Source organism: Sceloporus undulatus, chromosome 5, assembly GCF_019175285.1.
Source record: "Sceloporus undulatus isolate JIND9_A2432 ecotype Alabama chromosome 5, SceUnd_v1.1, whole genome shotgun sequence".
NCBI lineage: Eukaryota > Metazoa > Chordata > Lepidosauria > Squamata > Phrynosomatidae > Sceloporus > Sceloporus undulatus.
The window spans coordinates 117,256,437-117,276,650 of NC_056526.1; the positions used below are offsets into that span (position 1 = coordinate 117,256,437).

General features: G+C 38.2%; 1 protein-coding gene across 14 annotated transcripts in view; it reads left to right on the forward strand.

The window, feature by feature from the left end:
* N4BP2 (NEDD4 binding protein 2) overlaps positions 1–18,922 on the forward strand; it is a 39,913-nt gene extending 20,991 nt beyond the window's left edge. For 11 of the 14 annotated variants that reach the window (XM_042468118.1, XM_042468115.1, XM_042468121.1 and 8 more), the window contains 10 exons: positions 1,209–3,478; positions 4,677–4,762; positions 8,276–8,321; positions 8,567–8,796; positions 9,569–9,687; positions 12,010–12,136; positions 12,355–12,543; positions 13,377–13,545; positions 14,225–14,348; positions 17,315–18,922. In XM_042468118.1, the coding sequence (XP_042324052.1) occupies positions 1,209–3,478; positions 4,677–4,762; positions 8,276–8,321; positions 8,567–8,796; positions 9,569–9,687; positions 12,010–12,136; positions 12,355–12,543; positions 13,377–13,545; positions 14,225–14,348; positions 17,315–17,360 (3,406 nt within the window). In that variant the 3' untranslated portion in view covers positions 17,361–18,922. Of the gene's footprint in view, positions 1–1,208; positions 3,479–4,676; positions 4,763–6,582; positions 7,132–8,275; positions 8,322–8,566; positions 8,797–9,568; positions 9,688–12,009; positions 12,139–12,354; positions 12,544–13,376; positions 13,546–14,224; positions 14,349–17,314 lie in introns of those variants that run through there. The other 3 variants (XR_006104056.1, XM_042468124.1, XM_042468125.1) reach the window with 3 other exon arrangements.
* The last annotated feature ends 1,292 nt before the right edge of the window (positions 18,923–20,214 follow it).

The window sequence follows — 20,214 nt, forward strand, 5'->3', positions numbered from 1 at the left end:
GGCTGTCAGAGAGAATGCAACGGCGGTGACAAGCAAGGGGTGTACAGGGCTGCAAATAGCTAAGTCTTTTTAGACCAGATTAAGGGTCTTTTGGGCCAAGATCAGACTGGATCTACCAGATCCTCAGCTGATCTGCCTGATGTCGGTTTGAGGTTAATGGTGTGCATCACCCTGTCTGGATAATGCTAGGCCGAGGGATAGATGGGACTTCAGTGGAAGAAGCAGATCGATGGCCTGTTACAGACAGCCAAAATAAAGCTGCTTTGAGTCACAGTGTTGGAGCGTGGCTTTGGTGTGGCTTCTGGAGTCTTAGGACTCATGCATCATTGAAACACCATACCTCCACTGTGACTCGAAGCAGCTTTATTTTGGCTGCCTGTAACAGGCCAAAATATGCATTTTATTTGCATATGATGCTTTTCCCCCTAAAAATATAGAGCAGCTTTCATGTACAATATTATTCATTTGTTTAACAACAGTTTTTATCAGCCATCTCCCTAACAGACAGTAAAACATGATACAAACATAATTCAAACTGTAAAAACATAATTCACACAATAAAGGCTCAAAAATCATATCACCGTCACAAAAGATTTGAAAGGAATAGATAGAGCAGTGGTTTCCAACCTTCCTAAGGCCACGACCCTTTAATACAGTTCCTCACGTTGTGGTGACCCAAACCCATGAAATTATTTTCATTGCTACTTCATAACTGTAATTAAATAGGTGTTTTCCAATGGTCTTAGGTGACCCCCATGAAAGGGTCATTCGACCCCCAAAGGGGTCCCGACCTACAGGTTGGGAACCACTGAGATAGAGTGACAAGCAGAAAACTTTTGAGAATGTGTCAATTCAGCTGTTGCACCAGTCATTATACAGAAATGTGTGTGCACATTTTAGTATGTCTTAGGGCGCATCCAATCTTACATTTTGTTCCTGATCTTTCCGATTAAAATAAAACCAACCTGGGCAGCTGATATAACTCTTTGATTGTACCAGGGGTTGACAGAAATATTCTGAGATAAACAAAATGTTTATTGATCTCCAAAATAAAATCAGAACAAAGAGGAACAAAATCTGGCACATTCTGATCTTTTTAATCAGTCTTAATTGAAAAAGAGATTGTACTGTAATATGTTTTAGCAGGAAAGCACATGGTCCAAAATGATTTTTTCAAAAAGAACTCAATTTCATTATTTCATGTACAGGAAAGAAAATATATGTTCTTATGGAAGAAATGAAGAACCTTTCTTTTCACTTTTAAAATATGTGGATGACAACTATCTCTCAGAGAAAGTTGCAGTGGAAAATCAGAATCTTGAGAAGGAAAAGTATGACTTTGGATATAATTTACACGAATGTAATTCTGAATACAGAGTCCCTCAGGATGACTTGGATGTTTGTACATCGCCAAGAAAAGACAAAATGGATTCTGTTTTTGAAACAGAACTCATTAAAACTGACATACCAAAAGGGAAGGAAATCTCAGATTTCTGTGTCAATGAAAACATTCAGGAATACAGCAACAATGACTTAAAAGCTCAAGTAGAAATGAATCAGTCCACTGAAGTACTAATAGAAACAAAATCAGGAGAGAAACAAACAATGGATGGGGGAGATTTAACTTTAAACAAATCAGTAAGGCCAGAGGTGTTCAATTTTGTGGGAGACTGGCCGATAGAACAAACTATGGGGCAAAGGGTGAAAAGAGCCAGAAAATTAGAAAAACTTACAAAGAATCACAAAGAGGATAAAGATGCAAACTTGCCCACTTTTGATTCCTTAAAGATTCCAAGTGAAGGTGAAAAATTGGACTTGATAGATGCTTCGAAGGAGATGGTGCTTTCTGTAAATAAGGAGCACGACAGTCACCAAATCTCTGCCTCTATGTCCAATGTTTATACAGAAAAGGATACATCAGGATTGGTGGTTGTAGGAGACTGGCCTGTTCAAAACTCTCTAGAACAAAGGCAACACAAACTTAAAAGAATACCTAAGAAAATCCTTAGTGAATCAGAAGAGATTGGAAGTAGTCAATGTGATAACAGTATAAATATCCAAAGTGCAGTGGCTGACCTTTCAGGCACATCTGCAAGTACTGACAAGAAGGAAAGTGTTCATGCATCTAATAGCTCAGACACTGTTCATGACAAGAAGCCAGTACAAAATAAAAAAATACGGAAGCACCATAAATTAGCCCTAACATTTACCAATAATTTGGCCCATAGCAAACCAGAGGAACAGTTGACTCTGTTTAATGTGCTTGAAGAGAAACCTGATGAATGCATCATGACAGAAACCAACAAGCATTCACAAACAGAGCCTCAAGATTTTGCTCTTCTTTGGAGGCTTGAAAGGAAAATCATTGTTTCGCAAGATACCAAAGTTTTACATGGTAGGCTAGATGGATTCATACCAAAAGATGTTGATGCCACATGTCCAGAAAAAATACCTTATAAAGTAACTTATGAGAAAAGCACATATGTGGAAGAAAGTGAACTTGTCAGTGTTGATGAATCTGAGAATCTAGATATTTTGTGTAAACTCTTTGGATCCTTCTCATTTGATGCACTAAAAGACTTGTATGAAAGATGTAACAGGGACATTGATTGGACTACAGGAATCCTGTTAGATTCTGATGAGAAGTTATGCAAAGATGATAACATTGGATGCTTGCAGAAAGGAGAGGCTCAATTTTCTGCCATGTCTCAGTCCAAGGAAAATACTGGTGGTGAAGGGAATGTTGCAGACTTTGAAGAAACCAAGCAAGAAACTGTGAGTGTGTCTTCTAGATATATCACAGATTCTGAAATAATTGCTAATTCAGTTGATAATGGACATCTTAAAACATCAGACGCTTTCAAGAAAAATGCTGAAATATCCAACATGTTAGCAGATATGTTGCTTACTCCCTCAGAAATAAACAAAGGTTCTGACCAAGCTCTTCCAGAAGAATCAAAAGAGGACACCTCTGTCTTAGATTGTATGAAAACACATGCAAAAGAGATGTATTCTGTTATTCTGTCAGAAAATGCGCATCAGAACATACCTTTACATACTGAAAAGGATGTATGTGTTCCTGTGGTGGTACCTGATGATTTTAATGGAGACTTCAGCACTTTGAAACCTACTTTTGATATGGTAACTGGTAATTCATCTTCAGAAGAGTGTCAGGAGTGTTCAGTAGTAAAAGATACAGATGTTCAGGAGCTGTTGTCTGACCTAATGCAAACAGAAAATTTGGAAAATAATGGAGGCAGATTGGAAGAACACAAAGAAATGGATTCTAAACCACTGTTTTCAAAACAAGCAGAAAATAAACAGAACAAAAAGCATACTCAAGGTGATGACATAACCAAGATACTGAACCCCACACCTGCATCAAATCCTGTCAGCATAGATTGTCTGGAACTGACCTTACCTCCAGAATTAGCCATTCAATTAAGTGAAATATTTGGACCTGTTGGTGTTGATTCAGGTATAGTACCATAAAACATTACTGTTTCTTGATACCCATATTCATTACAGAGTAGGATCTTCAATGTGATGACATAGTTTGTGCATTGTAGCAGAAAGTCAAAAACCTGAAGGCTTTTGTACTAGGAAGTAGGCACTCTTACCTCTGCCTTGATGATCTCTGCCATGGAAGGAGGTGGGAGGAAAGGTAGTGGTGAGAGTGGCCCGTATAGTGGCCACTCTTGCGTGCAGCTGAGAGAGGAGGACCTGAGAAGGACATAATTACATCTATTATTTTGAATATCTGTTGAAACCAAGCAGCTGTGAGAGGGGAAATTTGTTGCAGTACAGGTGATTTTTTCAGTCCTTCCTCCCACAGCGCCTTTGCTCCCACAACTGTTTGAAATAGTAACATTTCCATCTCCTCTCTTGGCGGCATGTACAAACTACATTTTGAAGGTGCCTCATCTTCCAAAAAAGAAGGGGGGGAGAGGACCCCAACAATTATCACCCAGTTAGTCTGACATCGATACCAGGGAAGATTCTAGAGCAGCTCATTAAACAGAGAGTCTGTGAACATTTAGAAGGGAATGGCATAATCACAAAAAAGTCAACATGGGTTTCTGAGAAACAAGTCATGCCAGACTAATTTGATCTCTTTTTTTGACACCCTTTAAACTGCCATGACAATGCTATGACATTTTGGGAACTGTAGCTTTATGAGACATTTAGCCTTCTCTGTCAGAGAGGTCTGGTGCCACAACAAACCAGTTCCCAGAATTCCATGGTATTGAGCCATGGCTGTTAAAGTCGCGAAAGTAATTTAAAGTACTTTCTTTTCTATCACCTCGTTTGAACTGGGGTCCGAAGGGCTACTGTGCCCATCTATTTTAGAGAGGCCCTCTGAATTATTTCAAAGAGTTATGTTTAATTCAGAAGTTACATTTATAATTGTCATGACCCATTAACAAAGTTCTAGGGCAGTACATTTAAAAAAAACAGTATGAAGAATGGAATTACAATTACCGTATAAAACAATAAAATGAAACACAGCAAGTTTTAAAACAAAGAGAAAAGGCCAAAACCAAAAATCTTTCTACATCTTACAAAACCATGGTGCTGTATTAAATGTAATAAAAAAATGCCTGATTAAATATGCAAAAGTTCATTTCCATTTGTATATAATCCCTTCTATCTATGTCTCCTTTTGTTGAATTAAGGATCACTAACCTCTGAAGATTATGTGGTTCATATTGATCTTAATTTGGCCAGAGAAATTCATGAGAAATGGAAAGCATCTATTATGGTTAGTTATATTTTTTCTAATGTCAGGATTGTGCTTTTTCTTATTAAGTTACCATTTGTAGTTTTTAAGAAATCTGAAGAGAGAGATTTACTAAGCAGTAGTATTGCACTACAGTGGTGCCTCGGGATACGAAATGATCGCGTTACGAAATTTCCGGGATACGAAAAAGTCGGATTGGCAAAAACTGTTTCGGGTTACGAAATATTTTTCGGGTTACGAAATTCATTTCGGCGCGAAATTCAAATGCTGCTATAGGCTTTCCAGTGCTAACGGAGTATTTCAGGTTACGAAATTTTCAGGTTACGAAAGGAATGGCGGAACGAATTAATTTCGTATCCCGAGGCACCAACCACTGTACTTAAATTCGCATGAGGTTTAAAACAGCTTTATGCATATATATATATTTATTATTGTTGTTTATTTGTATGGCCCTTTACAGAAATAATCAGTTCAAAGTATTAAATCCTGCCAGAGGCATACAATCTAATAATAAAATACAAACTATAGAATAATTATAAACATATTATGTAAGTAAAATTCAGTACTATAGAAGTAACTGACATACAGTCAAATATAAAATTATAAAACAATCCCAAATGTGTTATTTATTTATTTATTTATTTATTTCCTGCTTATTTCCAAGGTCCGGATTCATGGTGGCTTACAAAGGTTAAAACAAACATAATTTAAAATTCGCAGCATACAAAAGTGAAAAGGCAATTACATCACCATAAAATTTGAATCCAGTTAAAACATATCAAAATAGCAATAGCAAGAAATAAAAATCTACCACATTATGCAAGGTTGGTTTCTTTCGAGCATGAGCAGGTTTGTACAGGAGAGTACAGTCTTTCACATAACTTGGACCTGAGCCATATAACATTTTATAGGTCATCACCAGTACTTTGAATTGTGCCCAGAAATAAATGGGCAGCCAATGGAAAAGCTATTGCATCAAGAGGGTTAGGTGCACCCTGTACTTAGCCTCAGTTTAGATTTCTCTTATTCAGCCTCTCTAAGATACTTGCTTGTTCACTGGGTGGTAGAGCAAAAAAGGAAGGAAAAATATGATAGTCATGTGGCTTCCAAGAGATATCATTAGTCAGGGATGCCATTTGAAAAATAGCCTTTCTTTCTTCTTTAAGTCCAGCTGTTGTAGCTTGAGAGACATAGATGTTAAATTTTCCAATTTATCTAAATCAACAGATTAATTTGGAGAAGATAAGGTATGGTTGGAATCAGAAGCTGAGTGCTGGGAGGATGACAACTTCAAATTAGATTGTTCAGTAGGTTTAAAAAGATAAAGGTTTCCCCTTTGATGTGATTATCAAGTTGTGCCCAACTGTAGGGGGCAGTGCTCATATTCGTTACTAAGATGATGGTGCCAGCGTTGTCATGTGGCCAGCATGACTAAACATTGAGGTGCATGGAACGCTGTTACCTTCCCACCAAAGTGGTATCTATCTACTTGCACTTTTACATGCTTTTGAACTGCTGTGTTGCCAGAAGCTCACACTAGTGATGGGATCTCCCTCCATCACGCAACGCTTGGGTCTCGAAATGCCAATCTTCTGGCCTTGCTGTTATCAGAGACAACATCTTAACCACTGAGCCACCATGTCCTTCAGTAGGCTTAGTGCCTTTAAAATAAACAGTGCCTAACAATGTCCCAAATGGATTGATTATTAATCTTCACACTATTTGTTCTCTTCAGGCTAAAATTCAGCGATAGTTATATATTTACTAATGTTTGATAAATGCATACCATAATACGTAGAACATGTAGATAAATAGCATTATTTTGATCCAATTTACTGCAGAAATTTAAACCATAGATGTCAAACAATGTGTGAAGGAAGTAATTTTTAAAGAAAGTGCATCACATCTGTAAAGCAGGAAGAAGTCATATCAATGTAAAGTACTTTTCTTTTGTTCCAGAAGTGGAAGATAAGAGTTTTAGGACTGTTGAATGTGGAGGGATTGGTCAAAGATTTTAGAAAGAAAGATTACATAATTTTGGATTTACATTAAAAATATAAAGGAGATGCTTAATGTAAGGAAGGTTCAAAATTACAAGCATGAGTTGAAGGAGAACTGGCGAAACTATAGTCAAAGACTAAGGACGATATCACATGTTATAGCATTATTATAGTCAGCTCTTTGTATCTGGAGGGGATCCATTCTGGACTCCCCTGTGGATAAGAAAAAAATGTGGGACTTCAAGTCCCGTTATCCCTAATGGTGGTGTGATGTGTGCGGCCACTAGCGCAGGTGCGCTCACATGCTTCTGTTGAAAACAATGGGGCTTGCTGCCTGTGGATGCTCAGATCTGCGGATGGCAAGCCCTTGGATGGTGAGAGCCTACTGTATTCCACTTTAACTGCTGTGGCTGCCTCCTGTAGAATCCTAAGACTTGTAGTTTAAGGAGGAGCATTTAGAATTCTCAGCCAGAGAGCTCTAAGGCCTCATTAAACTACAAATCCCAGAATTCCACAAGAGATTGCCATAGGAGTTGAAGTGGAATAACAGTGCTATAACATTGTAGCGTGGTATTTCCCAGTTTCTATAGAAGCACAATTGTACACAGTTATACCAAACTAAATAAATTGGGGCATAGCCGCCATTGGATTAGGAGACTTCTGGCTAGAAGCCCTGGACTTCCAACTAGGGGCCTTCTGCCATCTCTTACCGGGTTCCCAAGTCCCTGGCCTTATGGACAAGAAAGTAGCTGCAGCTGTGTTCAGGATACCCATGTATACAGTGGCACCTAGGTATACCCATGTATACAGTGGCACCACTGGGATTTAGTTCCAGCCCCCCCCCCTCCCCCAATATATACCGAAATCCGTGGAGGCTCAAGTCCCATTAAATGCAGTGGTGAAGTAAAATCGTGTCTCTTATATAAAATGGAAAAATCAAATTTTGCTTTTTAGAATTTATATTTTTTTAAAAATATTTTCAAGTCCTCGATAATTGAATCCAAGGATACAGAGGGCCAGCAGTCCTACTAATTATGATTACTGAGCAGTGCTCTGAACTAAATACTGAATTGCTGCCTAACTTGCAATAAGTGTTGAGCTGTGTGTTTCATAAGTTAAACCAAAAATGGCTATAATTCACTAAAATATCAATATTATAGGATGATGTTAATGATAATACATCATTTTCTTCATACATCTCAGGATAGGAAATATCCTTCAGATGTTGTTGGATGGTAACTCCCATTGTCCCTTGTCAGCATAGCACTGAGAGAATATGACTATTTATTATGCTGATTATGCTGGTTATGATATTTTCAGGGCTATATATTTCCCAGCTCTGATATTTGGAACTAGCATTTTAACAGTAAGAACTCATTTTGCATGGTAATTGAAATTCAGTTGGTTATGTGTGTTTGCATAACATGCAAACCTGTTCTGAATCAATAAAGTCATCTAAATAAATTTTATGAGTCCTGATATTCATTAAGGCATACTTATATGTTATTCATTAATATTAAATGTTTTAATTTAGAAAAGTCAAAAGAGAGAAGAGGAATTGAACAAGCTCCTTGAAGAAAGTAAGTATATGCTGTTATTCTTTACCACATGGATATGGGCATTATTAAAATAGAATTATGCCTTAAATATGTGTGTAGGAGGCAAAGTTATGATCCTTGCCTAGCCATAAATAGTACATGTGACCCGTGGCTAAAATTTGCTCACCCCTGCTTTAAAAACAAGAAAAAGAAAGCGCTTGAATTTCCTTTGCCTTTTTTAATTCTTTGAAAATTTGTCTTTCAATTTCCCCCCCCCCCCCCCGAAGATCCTATGCTATTTGAGCACTTACATCTAGATGAGCTGGACAGTGTCCTCTCTCAGCATACGAACAGTCAAGGAAAAAATACTGAAAAACCACTCATTGATGAACTGGCTGGAAATGCAGCAGCTTCAGACATTTTTCCTTTCATGGATCATTGGAATGTCCAGACACAGAAAGTATCACTTCGTGAGATTATGTCTGAAGAAATAGCCTTGCAAGAAAAGCATGAGCTGGTATGTATATTATTCTCATAACTCTGGGGTGAAACAGACCACCCTTAACAAAGCCAGATTGGGGCCACAACAACCACACACCATGGCCCCAGTCTGCTTTTTTGCTGGCCAAAAAAGGAGCGGCAAATAGCTACTCTTTTTTCCACCCTGATGTGGCAGAAAGCTGGCTTTAAGGCGCTCTGGCGGCTTTTTATGTCGGTCTGTTCCGGCCCTATGTCTGAGCTATATTTCTGCCTGTTAGCTGCAATAGGCAACAGAAGGGCATAAGATAAGTCAATTGGGGCACGATATTTAGGGACATCCTATCCTCTGGCTCTAATTCCTATATTTATTTATTCACCCACCCAGTTTGCTCACACTATGATAGCAATAAACACTTGATGTGCTATGTAGCCAAGAATTTTGGTGGTTGTTTTAGGAAAGAAAGAGGATGGCAAGGCAACCAAGACTGTTCCTGACACATACAACAGTGGTAAGGTTTGATTGTTAAGCCATTGCCTTTTAATTAGTGATTACATCAACAATCATACAGGTAATTTCTTGAGTGTAAATCCCTTTGAACTCATCTTTGAAAGCAACCTTTTGCCCTTAAATTAAAGTGGCTAAAGCTAGAGAATGTCTCACTGTAAACAGTGGACTGGAATTAACAAAGCAGCAGAGAAATTGTGTGAACTGAAATTATTTTATTTTATTTTACTTACAGAATCTATTTTTCTATAGTTTTTTTTCTAGGTACATAATTATATATATACATATATTTAAATCCCCTTAGAAATGTTTTCCTTTCATGGCTAGAAAAGACTGTGCAGCCAGGCTGAAAGAGAAGCAACTTCTGGAGATATTCCCAACCATAAATCCAAACTTCCTAATGGACATGTTCAAGGACAACAAGTGAGTTTCTGATAAGATGTGTATCAGTGAAAAAGGAGTTTGTCTAAAAGGCTGCTTAGTATTGTAGATTAACATAATAAATATTGTAAATATAAAACTGCTGGTGCTAACTTCTGATAGTCTTAGGGCTAGTCAACATGTTTAAAATACTCCTCTTTCCATGTTTAAAATACTCCTGGAATCTGGACATGTGCGATTCATAGGAGTTCAGTTTTTTTCCAGAGGGCTCCCCAAAAAACTTAAACTGCATGGAAGAAGGATTCATGGTTTTTACCAGAGTATCTTGCTGAAATCCATAGAAATACTCATTATCACACATGTGGCCACTTGTCTGCTTTGCATACATTGGAATGGTTGTACAATTTATTTATTTATTTATTTATGGTATTTATACCCCACCATTCAGTCCTAAAGGCTCTCAGAGTGTCTTACAATTATTATTATTTTTAATCAGACAGTTCCCTGCCCTCAGGCTTACAATCTAAAAAAGACACGACACAAAAGGAGAAGGGAATGGTGGTGGGGAAGGGATCAGGTCCTGCAGTTCTTCTCTCCCTCTAAGGCCTGGACCAAGACAGATGGACTGGAGGGAGGGCTCGGCTTCTTAATCTAGGCCAGGCCCAATGGAGCTGGGCCTGCATCTCTCTCTCCATGGCTGGGTAGCACCAGATGAACTGGAGGGAGGGCTCTGCTTCTTAGAAGGCACTTGGAAGGCAGAGGTCCAAGTAGCAGTAGAACCAGCAGCTTCTTCTTGCCCCCTGGCCCCAGATAGTCACTGTGGTCCTCCCATTCTCTCTGCTGGGGTATTTTGCAGCAGATCCCTGTCAGGTCCTGGTTTTATAGCCCTAACAGGCAAAGCAGCTGTGAGTGATAGCAAACACAGTGCCTACTGGGTCAGGACCTTAGTTCTGAAGAAAGAGGAATCCATTTGGAAGGCAGAGGTCCAAGTACCAGTAGAACCAGCAGCTTCTACCCCCTCCCCCCGACTCCTGATAGTTATTTTTGGCAGGGGGAGCATGAATAGATGTGAATTTGCACAGGAAAGTGAAGTTAATTAACTGTGTATATGAATATGTGAAAATGCACACCAATTCACATAGTACATTTAAGTGTAGACTAACCCTAAATAACTTGGTGTCTGAATATCTTGAAGACCACTTTCGTTGTCATCATCAGAGGTTCCCTTCCAGGTCTCCCTGCTGTCTTAAATAAAGACAAATAGTGACTAATGATCAAACTTTATTAGCTAGGGTGTACTAGCTCACAAATTTGGTGCCTGGTTTCCCATGGAAGCTTGCCAGACACCAAAATTGAAAATAATATTAACTGGTCAGATGTTTTACATCTGGCTGAGCAGCGTGTGTAGATTACTGCACACACTCCTAGTGCTGCTATTCCACTTTTACTGCTCTGGCTGCCTCTTATTGCATTCTGAGGCATGCACAGTCACTCCTCCTTTCTCATGGGCTTGGGATCCACATTGTTGAATATGTGTGGAGGGACAACCTCCATTATCGTCAATACGCGCTCCCACAGCGTATCCCCTGCGTGCTCGTCGGGGCATGCCCCATTCAAGACTATGGGGCTTGAATACGTGCAAGTCTTCATTTTCGCGGGGTGTGTGTGTGTGTGTGTCTGGAACATATCCCCTGAGAAAACAGAGGGTTGACTGTAGTTCAATAATGCCTAAGAGTTCTCTGGCTAAGAATTTTAAATGCCCCTCCCCAAACTGACAATCCCAGAATGCAACAGGAGGTAGCCAGACCAGCAAAAGTGGAATAGCAGCACTATAAGACTGTAGTGTGGTAACCTCCTGTGTTTTCCAGATGTTGTTAAACTGTAATTACCATTATCCCCTACAATCCACTCTGCTGGTTGGATATTATGGAAGATACAGTCCAACAACTACTAGGTAGAAGTTTAGAACTTACATTTTAGACCCTAATTTTTATACTGGAATACTGGCTTTTTGCTTAATGTTTCATATTTCAGTGAGTAAAATACACATCATTTTTAAATTTCAGATTCAAAATAATAAGAGGTATAATAAGCTTCCCAAGCACATCTTGTTGGCGTACCTCTCTCTTGGCTTCCATAGTAGGTGCAAAGATAGTGTCCATTGGCTTGCTGTTACCTGTAGTTTTGTTAAGCCTTTATTACTTGCATTACCATTATTTTATACAACAAAGAAATGAATTAAGAATTTGAAATGAAGTATTAGAAAGTATTCTTCTCTTTCTTGCTTTTTCTTTGCATTTTTCTTGCTGCAGAATGATTTGGCTATTTTATTCCATTATCCCTTTTCTTTTCAATTTGTCTCAGTTATTCTTTGGAACAAACTGTCCAGTTTCTGAATGCAGTTCTGGAAGCTGATCCAGTAAAAACAGTTGTAGCCAAAGAAACTGCTCAGGGTGCCATTCTGTCTTCTAACAGTGCTTTGAAGAAAAAGGTAAAATCTGTTTTACACAGTCATTAACATATATATTTTGTAAAGAGAACTGTATACAGACTAATTAATTACTGGTATCCATTTCAATTATAATATAAATACTTGTCTCATCTTGGCTATGCTGAACTAAGCAAAGAGAATGTGAGCTGCTCTGCACATCATGGAATTGTCTTGCGTGTTTTGGACTGTGTCCTAAGTGTAGCTTTCATGAATCATAGGTCAAAAAAAACAAGGAACCAGAAGACATTCTCAGTGAGAATGTTTTTCAAGACTTTGAATATCCTGGATATGATGACTTCAGGGCTGAGGCATTTCTTCACCAGCAGCGTAGACAAGAAAGTCTGAGAAAAGCTGGGGAAGCATATCGCATGGGAATGAAGCCTGTAGCAGCATTTTATGTACAACAGGTAAATTTAATTTAACCAATAGCTGGGCAGTCTTTGCCTAATCTTGTTGGAAGATTTTTTGCATTCTCTGTTCTCCTCCTTAGATAAGTAGATTTTCCCGCAGGCAAATCCTGCTGTCTCCCCTCATACAAACATCCCATTTGCTCCTGTTGGATCACAGGGCAATAACTTTGCAAATTGCTAAACAAACCATGTGATTCAGGTCACTCCCCCTTTTAGGAAGTACTCTCTCACACACAAAGATTTTCTCCTGCCCTGTTGGGCTCCCCATCTTCCTCCTTTCTCAACTTTCTTTGAAAAGATGGCGAGAGAAATATTTATTCTTTACCTGAATTATTAATTAGCTAGATTAAGATTAGCCTCTATGCATATGTAGCTTTAAGCCTTAGTAAAAAAAAGTGCTCCACTGCCAGATACTTTGTTAACTAAGCCATACCTGTATTTCTCTGTGTCTTGAACCCCAGCCTACATTTTGCCCTTTCACAGAGTGCTTTTGAACCATAGTACTGAAACCATCACATCTGATTCTTTTATAAATGTTAAGGGAGAATTTGATTCTTCTCTGCCAGTTGTTTATTTTCATCTAGGGCTCACATGAAGTTTCTTTTTCTCTCCTTTTCCTTTGTCTCTTTTTGCTCTCTATTCCTGCTTCATGCAATCTTATTTATTTACATCTCACTGTAATCCATCTGATCAGGCCTTACTTGACCTACTTATCGAGGCATTGAGACATTATAACTCCCTGCTTGTGAGAATTTTTTTGAGTCCTAGTGTTCAGCACTACATTTAAGTTGCTCCTCATGATTTGATAGCTGATCTATGTTTGAATAAAGGGTCGCCTTCATGAGCAAAAAATGAAAGAAGCAAACCATGCTGCCGCTTTGCAAATATTTGAGAAGGTGAATGCCTTGAAACTGCCTGAAAATCTTTTGGACCTGCATGGTCTTCATGTGGATGAAGCTTTGCATCATCTGGATAGAGTACTACAGGAAAAAACAAAAGGTACCAGTCAGTTTCCTTCTAGAAAGAGGTTATTCTGTTAGATGCTATGGAATTCTCTACCAAAGGAAGCTCAGTTGGCACTCTTCCTGTTCTTCTGCTGGCAGGCCAAGATCTTCCTATTTAAACCAGGTCTTCAGTTTTTAGTTTGGTTGGGGTAGTGCAATGGATAGGTTTTAATGGGCTTTAATTGTTTTAAACTAATGCTTTATGTAAGATGAATGCTTTTTTAGTTTTAGAATTCCAGATTGTTTTTAGCTGTCTTGCTTTAACCTATGGTATTAGCTGCTTTCAGTCCCATATGGGAGAAAACTGGAATGTAAAATAAACTAATTCTGAACTGTATTAAATTGCTTTGCCATCACTGGGAAAATGTCATGATTGTGTGTTGGAGGAGGATATAACTTAGTGACTAGAACATATGCTTTATACAGTACATCCCAGGTCTAATTGCTGGTATTTAATTAACGTAATCATAGACAACCAGATAGATTTTAGCAAGTCACTATCTAGTAGACAAGGCTAGACAAGATGGACTTGTGGCTTAGCTCAGTATAAGGCAGCTTCATTTGTCTGGATATAGCAGTGAAAATTATCATAAAATCCTTATGTTGAAGGTTCTTAGACAGGTTAAAAAAAATTGGCTTTCTAAAGAGAGAATGTTATCATTTTTGTATAACAGAGTACAACCTGGCTGGTGGTAAGCCATATCTCTACGTGATCACAGGAAGGGGAAACCATAGCCAGGGAGGAGTTGCTCGTATCAAACCAGCCGTTATGAAATACCTCACAAACCACAAATTCAGGTAAGTCAACGTACTGTGACTGAAACCTGCATCTAATGGATTAAAAATTGATGATTATATTCAAGGAACAATAATGCTTAGATCTTTCTACAATGCCTCATTCATCGCTAGGTCTGCAGTATGCTGCCTGTATTTTCTACACAGCTTCTACAGTGAGCTGTTGGCATCTGCTGAGCTTTGCTTCCAGGACCACCACTGTGGATACCAAAATCCATAGATGCTCATGACCTGATGTATACAGTGGCATAGTAAAATGGTGTCCCTTATATAAAATGGCAAAATCAATGTTCATTTTTTAGATTTGAGTCTCTGTGTGTGTGTGTGTGTGTGTGAGAGAGAGAGAGAGAGAGAGAGAGAGAGACCAATTCTAGGCCATGGATGGTTGAATCCATGGATGCAGAATCTGTGGATTCAGAGGACCAGCTGTACATAGAAGTAAGAGTCAAGTCTGTATGAAATGCCAGAATGCTATTGCTGTATTAGGATGGCTACCTTGGTTAGCCCATTGGTGATGATGGCCTCTTCACATTCCTGGGGAAAAGTGATTGTGGAATAAAATGTGGAAAATAAATGCCAGCAACAGCAGCAATAATAACAGTAGCTATGATTATATGAGAATATGCCACAGTAATCTTCCTTCACTTACCTTGTGCTTCTCAAATATGTTGATTTGTAGCAGCCAGCATGTTCCTTGAACAACTAATCTGGAGGGTAGCAGGTTGGTGAAAGCTGTGCTACACGTAAAAGTGAATCAGGGGAATCATGAATAGGAATTTAGTAGATTGGGACTATGGAGGAATTTGAGCATAGCAGAAAGTAAGAATAGCTGCTTTAGCAGATGGTCAGGGAACAATTTCATATATGTCCCAGGGCTTTAGCAAGACCACCATTTTTTTGGTTATTGTTGTTTTAATTCTGTGAATAGCAAATCCCTTTCCATGTGCTGTGTCAGAATCTACAGCCGACCCTCCATATTCATGGATTCTATCATCCACAGCTTGAAAGCAAACATTGATTTTCCCATTTTATATAGGGGACACTATTTTATTATGCCATTGTATTTTACAACACAGACTTCTACATATATGGAGAGAGAGATCCCAAGTATACAAGCAAGTTTCAAAAAAGAAAGAGGCAGCAGGGATCACATTGCAAACATACAATGGATAATGGAGTGCACAAGGGAATTCCAGAAAAAAATCAGTATGTGCTTTATTGACTACAGCAAAACATTTGACAGCATAAATGAGTGTACCACTCCAAATGTTTGTCTTGATATGTAACCTGTAGTCAGGACAAGAAGTTGCAGTCAGAACTGAATATGGAGAAACAGAATGTTTCCCAGTTGGTAAAGGCGTCAGGCAAGGGTGAATTCTATCACCCTATTTGTTCAACATCTATGCAGAAAATATCATATGTGGAGCAGGCTTTGACTCAGAGGCTGGAAGAGTGAAGATCAGAGGAAGAAGTATTAATAACCTAAGATATGCAGATGAGATAACATTCTAGCAGAAACCAACAAAGACCTGGAACAGTTACTAAAGCAAGTCAAAGAAGGAAGTGCTAAAGTAGGCTTAATGCTGAATATTAAGAAAACAAAAACATTGACTATGGAAGAATTACATGAATTCATCTTAGATAATGATAAAATAGAAATAATCAAAGAATTCCCATACCTGGAATCAAAAATTGACCAGGGTAGAGATTGCAATGAAGAAACCAGATGAAGACTGGACTGGGAAGGGCAGCTATGAAAGAACTAGACAAGATCCTAAAGTGCAAAGACATAATACTGAATACTAAAGTTAGGATTATCCAAATCATTGTATTCTCCATCACCATGTATGGATGTGAAAACTGGACAGTGAAAAAGCCAGACAGAAAGATAATCAACTAATTTGAGATGTGATGTTGGAAAAGAGTGCTGAAGATCCTGTGGGTCCTAGAACAGATAAAGACCACACTCTCTCTGGATATCAAGATGATTAAATTGAGGTTATCATATTTGGATGCATCATGAGAAGGAAAGACTCATTAGAAAAGGCAATAATGCTGGGAAAACTGGAACACAGCAAAAAGAAAGGAAGACTGTACACCAGATGGTTAGACTTAATTAAGTGGCCATGGCTTTGAATGTACAGGATCTAAGCGGAGAAGCGGAGGACAAGTGAGTGTTAGAGATGTCTCATCCACAGGGTCACCATGAGTCGGCAGCTAACAACAACAAATGTAATGCAACGTGAGCATTCATGGATTTTTGTATCCACTGCTGGTCCTGGAACCAAACTCCAGCAGATACCAAGGGCCCACTGTACTTTTGATGCTGCTGTATGTAGTTTTTGTATGATAAGGTTTATCTTTTTCTTTATTTTTTTAGGTTTATATTCTTCCTTGATGTCAACCATTGTAAAAGCTGGTTGGACTCCATGGTTGCTCTTGCAAATACAGAAAGGTTTTTTTTTCCTGCTCAAAAAAAGGGCCATTTTTTACCTAGTGAGAGAAGTGAAACTAAATCCAAAACTGGTCATATGTCCATGAAACCTCTTGGAGAAGCATAACAAGCAGTGGTGTCACTAGGGGGATTCATCCCGCACCCAGTGACATTCCCAGAAGAGATGACACCTCCTCCCCAATGCTGTCCTGTACTTCTATTCTGGAGGAGAAGGATGAGGTGGCCCATTGGAGGCAGAGCGTGCTTCCCTCTGTGCTGTTCCATCCTTCTCCTCCAGAGGACAAGGACAGGACAGCCTGATGGAGGATGAGTTGGCTGCCCCCGGAAGCTCCATTCCTGAAGCCCCCCCCCCATCAGGTGACACAATAGCTGGGGATACCACTGATATGAAGTACTCTAGAACATACTCTTTTGGCAGAGCCTAGGTTTTAGTGGAATGGCACTATTTTCCTCCTATCCACTGTTTGGAGTCAATCCTGTGTGAATCCTCAATAATGTTATCTTTAATTTCCAGTTTTGCAGAAATAAAACCAGGCTGCTTGAAAGTCATGCTGAAGTAAATGGATGTCACTAAGAAGAGGACTGCAAAAGCTGACATAATTTCAAAGTTTATTGGGGTTACCGTGGTACTTTAAAGAACAATATTTTGCTGGAAATGTTTTAACTTATTTTTAGAAGGCGTTTTTGTCAGCATCACTTCTCTTTCCCTCACCAAAACTGAAGTGGGTATTTGTTTTTGAGAGATTTATTTTTATAGACAATTTGATGTCATGATATGCATTGTGAAGAGTCATGATATGCATTGTACAAGAAGTGAACTTTTAAAGGGAAACAAAGTTCAGTTTTGAAATACTATCCTCAGATTGTGAAAAAAAACTATTAATATCTAGAATGCAATGCTTTTTGACATTTCCTTTTTTGTATAAGCATTTTAAAATAACCCTACTAAGTTTTTAAGAGTACTTCAAATGTTTTAAAATATTCAAAAGGGGTTTTTTTTTTTGGTTGGGAGGGACAAGTTACAGTGGGTCTAGTAGTTAGTGCTAACAACTATTTTTATTCTTCTGTTTTCATGAGTTTCATTTTTCTCTTTGTGAGGAAGAGAAGAAAGAGAAAGTGTTCTGTATTATACAAGAGAAATAGCAGATCTTTTACAGCAGTGAATTATTTGTCCAATCCTTTCTGCTTCTTACACTTTCCTTCTTCATTACTCTAATACCTTGGAAGCATTGACAGTATAGACCAGTGAAATGATGAACTTTGTTATGAAACAACAGAGGTACCTAATTCTTTTGTCTGCCTATATCTGAGTAGTGAAGAGCAGTTTCTGCCACTTATGAGCTTGTTTGGAGTTTTATTATGACTCGAATGTTTCCCCACATTCATCCTAATTGGAGGTACTGTCAACATGCAATAGAGAGAGCCTTTTGTGGACAGGGCTTTCCCTATCGATATCACTGTCAGAGTCTCCCCCATCATCACGGAAGATATGTGCCAAGAGCACTGAAATAGAATGCCCCTTCTCTTGTCAGATTCTCTTGTCTACTGTAACTCCTTCTTGGGGGATTGTTTCAAAATCTTGAAAAAACAAAATGTAAGGGAACTCTATATTTTCTATTTTGCTTTCTTGTTAGAGAAAACACCAGCACATTGACACCATGTAAGAGGGTGCAGGTTCATGTGACATTAGCAGGAACACAGATAGAAACATGTCTTTAGTGACAGCTGCTGCACTGATGAAAAAAAGTGGTATCTTCTGAACTGACATGAGTGTTCAGATCTCAAGTACAACAATGTGTGCATGTGTGTCCCAATTATATCATCTCCTTTAAAAATCTTTCTTTGTTGTTGCTAATAACAGTAGTTTGTGTGGATTTTTAAATGTATGAATTCATTGTTGGGAATAAGTGGCCTCAAAATATTTTTAACGTTAAAAAATAAATAAATTGAAAAATAGAGGATGAGATTAGTTATCAGATTAACAGGATTGAATCTCTCCAGTGATATCCAGTGCCTCTGTAATAAAGATGGGCAAAGTGTGTCTTGATGTTTCTGGACTGCAGTTCCCAGCAATAATTGCCATTGGCTATGCTGCTTATGTCTGACTGGAATTGCAGTCCAGCGGCCACACTTTTTACATCCCTGCTGTACGCCAAGCTAATTAATACCTATAGACATATTTTAAGAACAGTGATAAGTGTGATATATTTTCATGAAGAAAACTGAATATGCAATCAATTTATATGTTTATTCTTTAATAATGGAGCTGCAAATGTTCTTTAAAAAATACCTTTTGTAATTTCATGGAGCTTTTAATACAGCTGAAAATTGCATGTGAGCAATTGTTTAAGTGGATGAATATGAACCATTCTTCATATTCTCAAGTTGCCATTTCGGTAAGGTACTAAGAATAATGTTTTCAAAACTAGACATTTATTTACATATAATATGGTGGAATTTAAATAATTTCAGACATTTTTATGCATGTGTAACAGTATGAAAATAAGTTGCATGCATACACAATAAGACATTTTATGGAAGTTCTTAGTTGAAATGAACCAGGATTTGATGCAGATGCCCCAGTCTTTCCAAAGAGAGCTGTGAGTGAAAATCAGTTTTTGAACATGAATCTGTCAAGGCTTGTGATTATCTGAAAAGAACTCTGAACAAATATAAGATGTTGAACATCTGGCACAGGAAGTGGCAGAACAGAAACCCACATTAACTTTCAATTTATGGGTTTATAGATTTATAGGGGGAGAACAAATGCTTATTCTATTTTTATTGATCAAGGATTTGAGGGAGGTGCATGTAAACAGGAAAATATACCCCCCCATCTAATCTTGCTGCCCCTGCTGAAATAATTAACAAATGTTGACTCCTCTGTTTTTAAAAACAAAGAAACACAAATTCATGTGTTCAGCAAAACACTTATTCAGGAATATATAAACCAGGAATGCTTCACCTATGATGATCAGGACATACATGTCTGTTTTCTTTCATGTATACATGATGGAAAACCATTATCTTGCTTACAAAAAACCTGAACAGATACAGTGCTCCAGAAAACTCCCAGAAACTCTCACTATAGGGTATTTTGGAAGCTGTAATCCTGAAAAATACTGTTTCCCAGTTTGTGCTTGGATGTCACACGCTTTTCCCTATTCTGAAAGGCTACCCAAGTAGGAAAACCATTGTCTGAAAGTTTCAAATTACTTGTACTCTACAGGTGATAAATTAGAATGCTTTGTTCAAATAAGTTTCATTTTAATAGGACTGCCACTGGAAGTGACTAGAATTGTACACCTCTCTGCACACATCAGTAAAGTTGTAGTGGATTATTGAACAATAACCATATGACTGATGACTTATATATCCATTTTAAAAAGGACTTGGCTTTGCTGAAGAAATTCA